Source organism: Monopterus albus, unplaced genomic scaffold (assembly GCF_001952655.1).
Source record: "Monopterus albus unplaced genomic scaffold, M_albus_1.0 scaffold147.1, whole genome shotgun sequence".
Lineage (NCBI taxonomy): Eukaryota > Metazoa > Chordata > Actinopteri > Synbranchiformes > Synbranchidae > Monopterus > Monopterus albus.
The window spans coordinates 1,037,133-1,047,917 of NW_018128027.1; the positions used below are offsets into that span (position 1 = coordinate 1,037,133).

The 10,785-nt window shown below is 40.3% G+C and overlaps 1 protein-coding gene across 1 annotated transcript in view; it reads left to right on the forward strand.

The window, feature by feature from the left end:
• LOC109968355 (AT-rich interactive domain-containing protein 1B-like) overlaps positions 1–10,785 on the forward strand; it is a 197,378-nt gene that overhangs the window by 176,561 nt on the left and 10,032 nt on the right. Inside the window, exons 11-15 of the mRNA XM_020614568.1 lie at positions 1,849–1,985; positions 3,427–3,530; positions 5,384–5,512; positions 6,294–6,509; positions 8,203–8,425. Of these exons, the coding sequence (XP_020470224.1) occupies positions 1,849–1,985; positions 3,427–3,530; positions 5,384–5,512; positions 6,294–6,509; positions 8,203–8,425 (809 nt within the window). The remainder of the gene's footprint in view (positions 1–1,848; positions 1,986–3,426; positions 3,531–5,383; positions 5,513–6,293; positions 6,510–8,202; positions 8,426–10,785) is intronic.

A 10,785-nucleotide genomic window follows, 5' to 3' on the forward strand; every position in this document is an offset into this window, starting at 1 on the left:
TTCCATCTCTCCTCTTTCCCCTGTTTTTCCTCTCGTCCTTCACTCTCTCTTTCTCTCTCTGTGACAACAGGATGCTTTTTTTTTTTCGGCACAAAGGTGCCCGAGAGCAAGATGAATGTGCTGTGCCATTTTTTCTCCCCGATAGCAGCACATGCATATATTAAGTGTGATTAAACGCTGTTCGGTGCCTCCATCAAGTGCTTTCTAATGGGCTTTTTTATGACATGAATTAGTCATAATGGGAGAGCGCCACAGTCGAAAACCTCCAGCCACTGTTGTTGTTGTTGTTGTTGATTTGGATATTTCACTATTCACATGAGAGCTTCTATTGCTTCAGGTGGGTGAGGGGCATTTTTACAGTATAGACAAATGAGTTTTGCAGGCGTTTGGCATCTCTAAACTTATTTTTCTTGCTGGTTTATCAGTGTTTTCTTTTGTGGGAGTTTGCATGCGGAATACATTCTTACCTGTGAGAGAAGGTGCAAAGATCAAAAGGTAAATTTATTTCTGTCTTGACTCTCACAGAGCTTTTTAGGGAACACGTAGGCAGCAAATGAAGAAGTCTGCGTTTGCCCCATTACAGGGAAATGGGGCCAGAGAAGCATGGATTTGGTGTGCGCTTGTTTCTGTGCCATGGAGCTCCCCTGTGCACCTCGGGCCCCATAGAAGGATTACATATGTATCATCAGCCATGCTCTATGACTAATTACATCTGTGAGATGAGATTATGGGGAGGTTTCCCAAGATGATCCTTCCTCATAGGCTATGTGTATTTGTTCCAATATGAGGCATTACACTCTGTGTCTGTGTGAGTGTGTGAAAGAGATGATGATGCCAATTTAGAGGAAATGGACATACATTTGTTTTGAGTTTTTCTGTCATCCACCTAAAATATTTTAGCCAAATACTCCTTCCTTCCTGCTGTCTTTCCATACGTTCTGCCTTTGCATTCACCCTTAACACCATCAGACTTCCTCAGATGCCTGCCTTTTCCTCCATCTCCTCTCCTTTTTGTCTCATCCTGCATTCTAAGTCTTTCTCCTTTCCTCTCTTATTCTTTCAGTCTTTTAGATCTCTCTCTCCCTTCACCTCTTATTTTTCTCCCCATCTGTCTCCAGCTTTCTTTCTGTCTTTTTTATGTGGTTGTCCAGGAGATAATCTTGAGTCAGCAGCAGGAGATAGGCCAAATTGTTCCAAACATGGTGTTCCCTTTCAGCTCTCATGTCACATGGCTCCGGCCTTCCTGGCATGCAATGATAGATGCTGCCTTCAAACACGTACACACACACAGAAGGATAGCATTCAGCAGGTTGCAGATAAGCCCCTCTGATGTCACTTGTAACACCATGTGATGAGCCACCTGAGAGAGAGAGAGAGAGGCCTGAGGGCTGTAGATTGAGGGGGATTGATTTCTGCTGTCACCATGACAACAAATAACATGATCCTCTCCTAAAGCACACCTTAATTAGTTAAATTATGACTTGTGGGAGAGGGAGGAAGAGGGGAAAGAGCGGGAGGGGGTTATGGAGAAGAAGAGAGGAGAGGTTAGAGTTTTTCATTTCTGATGCTGCATGCTCATCTTCAGTCTTTCAGAGGAGCTTCTTGTTTGATCAGAGATATGTTGTATTCTTTACTTTTTTGTCAATTCAGATACACACGCTGCTCAGCTTTTGCTACAACATTCAAGGAGTATGGCAGTGACAGACTGACATATACCATCTCTGTACAATTTTGTGACTTCTATTCTTCTGCAGCTTTCACTGTTACTCTCTCCACAGCCTGTCATGAATCAAAACATAAACCATCTCTTCTAATTCCGCTTACTTCTTTCTCCTTGTACTGTCATAGGCAGGGCAGTCATCAATGCTCTGGCATCAGCCAGGCAAGCACTATGGCCTCCACTGTCCCCTACAGCCAGCCAGAGGGCAACAAAAACTCTGCCATGAGCAACTCACAAGATCCAGCCTACAATATGCCACCTTCAGGTATTCACCTAATGCCAACTAGCAGAGGTTATCTTGTGCAAGGTTATATTTCTTTAGAAAGACACACAGGGTGAGCAGGTGATGACACACCGCAATACAAATGTCAGCATATACAAACTGCCCAAAACTTTGGAAAACACACATCTGACAGAGGAGGTAAGTTGAGTAAATGATTTCAGTTTAACTTCAGAGGCACACCCACTGATACATGCTGCCAGCCTCCTATAGTTCACTCCTAAACAGATATATAAATGTTATATAAAAAGAAGTTATGGCCCCATCTCCACTGACTGAGCCACCCATGCGTTTATGTTGAATGTATAGCAGGGCCAACAGAGAATTGTTCCTATTCAGAGACAGAAAGCGAGAGAGGAGTAGAAGAGGCCAAAGACAGTGAAAGACTAACAAATCATGAGAGTTCTCTCCAGCTCCACTTGTTTTCTCAGTGCTCTTGCCTTTTCTGTAAAGATTAATGTGGTGCATTCCTTTTCCTTTCAGCCCTTCACCCCACTGCATTGTTGCTAAATGCACTTCGGAGAGCACTGTGTCTCCCAAAATGAAAGGCACCTTTTATTCAAAACCAAATATCAGTATGCGTGACATTTGGAAAACTTCAAACAAATTAGAGCACCAAGGCTTCTGAAAACTCATCTGGTTTGCCCCTGGGCACTGTAAAAAGCCATTAGTTTTCCCACTACATTGCAGCATACAAGGGAAAAATAAAGAGGAGGGCCTTGTATCCAAAGACCTCTTCTTTCTGTTAATAACAAATATACATCTGGCACTATAACAAGTAGTCTTAAGAATTTTAATACTTCTTCAATTAGAAATTGCATGAAGGTACACAAATGTCTTTGAAAACAGTTATTCTTGTCAGACAAGAGCTGTTGAATACTAACCTTCCCATTCTGTCACCACTTGGAATATGTGAGAAGATGGATGTTTTCTCCCAGACTGAGGATGCACAGCCATCAAGTTTGAAAGAGCACTCTGGCTCGCATTGAGTGGAGTCTCATTTCTGTCTGTGTCTTCCTTAAGCAGTGGCCTTTTTATACCGCTCTTTCTCGCATTTCCTTCACAGTCTTCCCTTTGAGAATGGCCAGACTGGGTTTCAGAAGGAAAAAACACAATATTTCAACTGTGAAAAGATAATAAACCGTTTTATATGATGCGACTTTGTCTGTGACATTATACAAGCTATTAAACAGAAGTACACAAAGAAGACACTGTTTGTTCCGTCAAATCATACATGATAATACAGAAACATGCCAAGTATTCCTCTTGATGCTACTGTGTTTAAAGCATACATTGAAGAAGTTTGTTTTGGGTTCAACATTTGTTGACTTTAGACAATCTTTTAGCATTTTCATGTTTTTTTTTATGTCATTGAAAAGTATGGTACAAATATTTTTTTGTAAACATCTTCTCATTTTTGATGAAGCAGCAATGGGAACGTCAGGAGACGACATGATGAGCCCAGATGGGAAAGCGAAATCAGACATCAAAGACAGCAGAGGCCCCGCCAGTGAGCCTCACAAACAAAAGGTACTCCCTTGACCTGTTTCCTCTTCCCATCTTTTTTTTTGCTATTCCACCCCCCCTTTATTTGTGTCTTCCACCCTTAATGAAGCAAACCAAATCTGATCAGCATATGCTGCCTCATCACAGTAAGCTGTTTCTCTGTTGTTTTCTCACCATATTTAATGATTTGTTTAACATTTACTGTTCCTAATGTTTTCCTTGCTTTGTTTTTGCTCCCAGCACTCTCTTCTCACTGATGTTTTGGCAAACCAAGCTGCAAAAAGAGAGAGAGAGAGGCACACAGAGAGAAAGAGAGGGCTCAGCATCTGCAGTACACACATGTACATAGCCCCACACGTACGCTCATACATAACCCCACAAAACAGTGTATACACATAAAGATAAAGACGCCACGCACTGGCATTTGCAGTTGCTCACAAACACACACACATATCCTTCTTTTAAACATTACGTTCTCCGTTCCTCCTGTCTCTCTCACAAACACGTCCCAATACACAATGCTGACTTCTCATTTTGCCATGCAGTTTGACTTAGCCCAGCTCAGCAACAGCACAACTGTGCTTTTTGCTCTTTTCTAGCCCTTCCTCTTGTTTTTGCTTTATACCCCCCATACACACACACAAACACACACAAGCCTAAATCACATCCACTACATGTCTTTTCCCTCCAAATCCCTGTCTTTTCTTTTGCTGATTACAGTAGTAGGGCCTTTTGAATTATTTAAGGCAGTCAGAGCAGCCAGAAAGACCCCCAGTGCTCCCAGAAGAGATGATATGTCTGCTGAGAGAGAGTGAGAGGAGGAGAGTGAAAAGGAGCAAGAGGTAGAGAAAGAGAGATGGGGAGAGACAGAAGGAGAAAGATAAGGTTTTGCTGACATGAGCATTCTCTACACAGACCAGAAGCACTTGTCAAGCTGTTGTTCCTACTTTCTCAATCTCTTTCTCTCTCTCTCACACACACAGAGATTTGGACAGCTATTTTTGTGAGGACACTCACTATTAACTTAAACCTAATTCTAACCTGAACCCTGAAACCAAGTCTTAACCATCAATCGACCAGCCTGTTGAAGATGCGTCAGAAAATGAGGACTGGCCAAAGCATCCTCACTTTCCCAAAATGTCCTCACTCTCATTGAATAGAACTCATTCTGGTCTGATACTGGTATGTCAGCTGAATATTATTATTCCTCTCTCACATAGCAACACATGCATTTATGTATGTACAGGTAGATAAGATATAATACTAGTTACTCATTCTCGGTATATTAGGGTTGGCTTAGGTGTCTCTGTTTGGAAGGCGGTCGAGTCCAGACGCCACACTCTCGGGCATGGGTCAGATTCAGACAGAAATATGTAGCCCGGTCCATGCTCTGTTCCTAATAATTCTGAAGTATTAACATTTAAATATACAAGACTTTTTTTATTTGTAACAAAGCATCATATTTTAGGAGCTGCTTTTATAGTTTTGTAGAATATTTTGTTTTATTAAAGTAAGAATTATTAACTATGGTAGTCAAATAAATGTAATGGAGTCAAATGTATAATTCCCCTATAAACTGTAATAAAGTACAATTTGAAAGTGAAATATTTTGGATGCAGTGGAAGTACATCAAATTTGTAATTGGATACACGATCATACGTCCAAGCACACAGACAGTGATCCATTTGAGGTGCCTACTGTTGCAGACTTAAAACTATGACCTCACCATTGTGCATTTGTGTATGTACAGGAGTAGTGCACACTGTTATACTGAATCAGAGGAGGTGGGTGAAATAACCTGAATGGAATGAATGTGTTTGTCCAAAGAAAATTAAAGTTCTGTGGCCTCCTCTCTCTCTCTTTCTTCTCCTGTCAAGCTACACGATGGCTACAGCAACAATAATAGCAGCCGCAGCTCCCACCACTGTGGATCCCAACCACCCACACCAGGTGCTCCCCGCTCTCTCCGAGCCCAGCCAGCCTGTCCTCCTACCACGGAGATGACAGTGACAGCATCAGCAGCCCCTCTTGGCCACTCAAGACCCCGTCCAGCCCTGTAAGAACTAAAAGCACAAACACTAATGGATGGGGTGCATTACAGACTAAGTACAGGAACTACACTACTGTTTAGACACAAAGCCGAAACCAAGCAACATAAGTATGTGTGTCTATATGGACAATAATGTCAGTGCAAGCTGTTGGTTTGATTTATTTATTTAAGGCTCAAGGATTATTGATTACTGATCAAAGGCTGGTCCTTAGTCCACAAAAGTCTTTCTAAGCCTTGACTGAAGTCAGAATGTGCTTTGTGGGATTAAACCTCATATACCAGTTTGGACTTGAGAGATATGAATGTTCAATGAATGTACTTTGAAGTAAACACAGGCAGCATACTGAACAAAATGCTCTAAAGAGGTATTTAGTTTTTCTTGGTCATTCAACCTAGGGCCTACTTCAGAATGTGTAAATAAGCAGTGAAATTTTAATGATTCCTGCGGGAGGAGTAGAAAGCAGCATTAGAATACACCAAAGATAAAAAATACTGTAGAACAGATCTTACAAACACACACACACACACACATATATATATGCAAGTATATAAATTATGTGTTCATGTCTCATTATCATCATTATGTGCATGTAGTCTACCCAGTATAGTCTGGCATTTATTATTATTACAATTTAAAAATGTTTATTTACTGTATATAATGTGTTGTGGACAAATTCTTACTGTAAGTTAAAGTCCCGTTATACTTAAGCCAGTTTTTCTCTTTTCTTTCTCACCAGAAAACCAACCCGAACTCCTCCTCTCTCAGTGGGGAGCGAATCACGCGGCTTTATGAACTGGGTGTGGAGCCTGAGAGGCGTGGCTGGGTGGAACGATATCTGACCTTCATGGAGGAAAGGGGCACCCCTGTTGCACAGCTGCCAGCTGTAGGCAAGAAGCCACTGGACCTGTGGAAGCTCTACATGGCTGTTCGGGAGATAGGAGGCCTCGCCATGGTAACACACAGGGAATGTGCTCAATGTCGTTATGTTGAGACAATGTTAGAAATAGGTATTCTGAGTCGAACATAACATCATATATAGTAAACTCATTTCACTCTGCTCAGTGGTATTAACTTTTTAATATTCTGTAGCACTCAAACAGCATATGGTGTGGTTATAAATGTTGAGAGATGCACTCAAGAGACTAAAATACATAAAATAATTCACACATTCCTGAAAATGTCACAATGCACATGTTCTGCCAACACTACTTGTGTGTCAAACCCCATGCAATAAAATTGTTAAACATACCCGTGAACAAAATACAAAAAATGGGGCGATCGTGCGTTTGCTGTTTATGGTCCCAGGCTCTGGAACTCTCTACCGCTGGAGTTACGTTCCATAACTGAGTTATCTTTTTTTTAAGTCTAAACTAAAAGCTTATCTTTTTAGACAGGCTTTTTGTGGTTAATTTGCTTCAGTGGCATCATGTTGATGTCTTTTAGCTCGCTGTTTTATATTTATATTGGATATGGAAGCCTAATCATTACCTTTCGATTCATATTTTATTTTATTTCATATCTTTTTGTGTGTGTGTGTTTTTAGTTTCTCTTGTTTTGCTCTTATTTCCTATGTTGTTGGTCATGTATTTTATCTGCTGTTCTGTGAAGTGCTTTGGGCTCCTACCGAGTTGTAAAGCGCTATACAAATAAAAGTATTATTATTATCATCATTATTATTATTATACAATATAAAGTTTACAGGAAGCCTAGAGAAATCAGAAACCGACACAACCTACATAGCCTGAAGTATGTGAACACCTGAACTTTACAGATTTTGTTCTAGTGGGAGACAAATTAATTAGTTGGCTGATTAATTGGGCCGATATTTGGCATTTTTTAGATAATTGGCATCAGTCGATGTCAGCGCTCACAAGGCCCATTAACTAAAAAGGTGTGCAGACACATCTGCAGGCAGCCTTGTCACTATATATATATTTTTTTTACAGAGTTTAGTTTTTTGAATACTTGAGGACATTTCTTTTTTAAATAATAAGGGGAGTGCAATGTGCAACAAACAAAGACAATGCTCATTGTTTATTTTCAATTTAAATACTTTTCATTTGTTTAAAAAATATGTTAATTTCAGTTCAAAAAATGTGTCACATTTATTATTATTAAATTGTTGTATTTTACCTGATGCAAAAAAACTAAACATATCAGCAATATATATCTGCCATTGACCTTCCTACTCTCTAAAGACTGGCATCAGCATGCCACCAATGTTTTATTCCAGTAATATACAGTAATATTAATTTACTGAAAATGGCTTTCCATAAGATTTAGCAGCTGCAGGGATGTGTTCCCAGTCAACCACAGAAGCATCTGTGAGGTCAGACACAGTAAGTAAGGCCCAGCTCACAAGCACTGCTCCAGTTCATTCTAAAGCTGTTTGACAGGTGCTGAGGTCAGGTCCCTGTGCAGGTCTTACACACCACAGTTGCTTCTTTATGCTCAGGGTCATTGTAATACTAAAGTATTATTGTATGGTACAGTATTAGGATTTCCCCTAATTGGATGAGGGACACTGTCCAAGCCATACAAAAGAAGGCCATATTTATAAAATGTGACTGCTGGTGTCCACATACAACAATGTGAAAATTAAGTGCAGAACTCATAAATGACCTACAACGCTGTTGTTCACTCAGGTGAACAAGAACAAGAAGTGGAGGGAGCTGTCCACCACACTGAACGTTGGTACATCGAGCAGCTCTGCCAGCTCGCTCAAGAAGCAGTACATCCAGTACCTGTTTGCCTATGAATGCAAGATGGACAGGGGAGAGGAGCTGCCGGCAGACAGCAGCAGTAGCAGTAGCAGTATGGCTGGAGGGGACAACAGGAAGCAGGTCAAGATCCAGCCGCCTTCACCTGGTAAGGCCTGATAACAGACCAGTCCGCTGGATTTTTCACAGTTCCGCTCTCCTGTCTGGTGGAAGCCAAAGAACAGGCGTTGCTGATCAAACTACACGTGTCAGGCATCATCATAGAAACAATGATTTGTATTCATAGAATGGTGGTATACAGTATCAGCCCAGTAAAGGTAAGCTGTATCAGAAACCTTCAGTTGCTGCTACACGCTAGCATATGAAACAACAGGGACCTGGCAGAAGTATTAGTCAGATACATTATACACTGTATATAACAAGTGCAGATTCATAGAACAGGCTGTCAGGTTATATAAATTTGCTCCCCGGGGCAGGTTTAGCAGCTTTACAAGAATCAACTCATTTGGCCTAAACAAATAGTTGCAGGTGATTTTGTAGCTAATTAGTTTTCAGGTTGAATTAGCAAACCAAAAAAGGTGGCGTTATTAGTCCGAGCGTTGTTATATTTGGTGTACAGCAGCCAGACTTGGTAAAGTCAAACTCAAATGTTATCACAGCTAATCGTACCCATGTATACCCACCAGAGTGTATATCACACTTTCCAGGTTTCCAGACTTTTTTCTTCACGTTTTTAAAAATATGAAAAGGGAGGCGATGACAGTGATACTAAGTGATAATGTCTAAGTGATACTGTGTCTAACAATCTAACAATAAAATGCTTCAAGTTTAAAAAGCACAGTACTCCAAAAACCCTCTTCAGACTGCCAGTTAAACAGTCACCGCACAGCATAGTTTTCAGCTTACCTCTAGTGGTTTTTACCCATCTAGATAGTTGCCTAGATTTTAGATGCAAATACAGTATATGCTAATACAGTGAGCTGAATAGAAAGGTGTTAGTGTTGTTCACAGTACTTACTATTAGAGATAAGCCAAATTTCTTATCATTTGGCTGAAATGAACCTTTAGGAATGTACAGTACCGTAACCAACCATTTATAATTATATTTATGATTTAAATAAAAAACTACCTTACAGGATTTCAGCCTGAATACAGGAACACAACATGAAACCCAAGAGAAGTGAATGGACATTACTACCATTTTGATTAGATGATTCTTAGTTTAATGAAGGTGAGCTACGATACAATCACCACTTGTATCTCAAAGCAGGACTCACCTTTATTTGACTACAGGAGGTTAAGTAATATTGTTTAGGTGCAGCGCCATAACACAAAGGGTACTTTTTGTTTGTGTGCATCACCTGTTCGCGCCGTGTGTCTCTGTGCACAATTATGACATGAGTCTCAGGAGGGGAGAGAGAAAGTGTTGGAGGGATACAGAGCGGTAAGGTCACATCTCTAATTTGCAGTGGAGATGAGAAAAGTGACCCTGGCTTTTAAATAGAACATCAGAGTACTTCACCTGCCTGAGACGCTGCAGATTGCTTTTCCTGGTTGGTGTAAAAGAGGATCTACCTTCATTTACATACACATGTGCACATACAGCCACACACATACACACACACACACACACACACATATATATATATATAAAAACACATATGAATGAATGCATGTTCCATCTCGCTCATAACACTTTATAATTCATAATTCAACCCCCTTTCTTCTGTATAAGGGGATATAAACAGCTGATACCATGGTACACGTTATCAAATTCTGTTTTCAATATCAGTCTTCATTATGGAAAGAATTCAAGGGAAGTAATCAGTTTTAAGTCATACAACCCTAATTACTGCCAACATTTCTGGTGCTCTGACTTTAGCTTTAACCTCCAACTAAAGTGGTTTAGATGATCTGGCTACTGTTGGCTTGCTTACAGCCTGTGTGATCTTGTCTCATGTTTCTAATCCTACTCAGTTTGTTTTAGCAATATTTCCTTGTTATTATGGCCCAAATTAAAAAGATAACACCTAAATTGTTTAAAAAAAAAAACTTATTTGACCATTTTACTGAGATGTGTAATTTTTTATATGTATACTTGTGATTCTTCCTTTAAGTGATTACATTTGATGAAATCTCACATACCTTATTAATATTAAGTAGGATTGTAAGACTTCATATATGGATTACCACAGTGGTGGAAACTCATTCTTTAGTTATGCTTATACATCTTGTGTTTGCCTTGTGACCGTACTCACACACCCCAGTCCTAAAATGTTGGCTATTCAGGATCAAGTCTGCTAGAAAAAGTAATCAATAATACCACTAACGTCACAACCTAGACACAGCCCTATCCTTTGTATACCTCTGTCTTGATTTACAAACCACACTTGCTTACTCCAAAGTGCAAAGTGCCCTACTGACACCCTGCCAGCCTATATATAGACTGACAACCCAGTGATGTCACTAGGGGAGCCTGCTGGGGCTGGGGCTGGTGGGGGTGGGGGT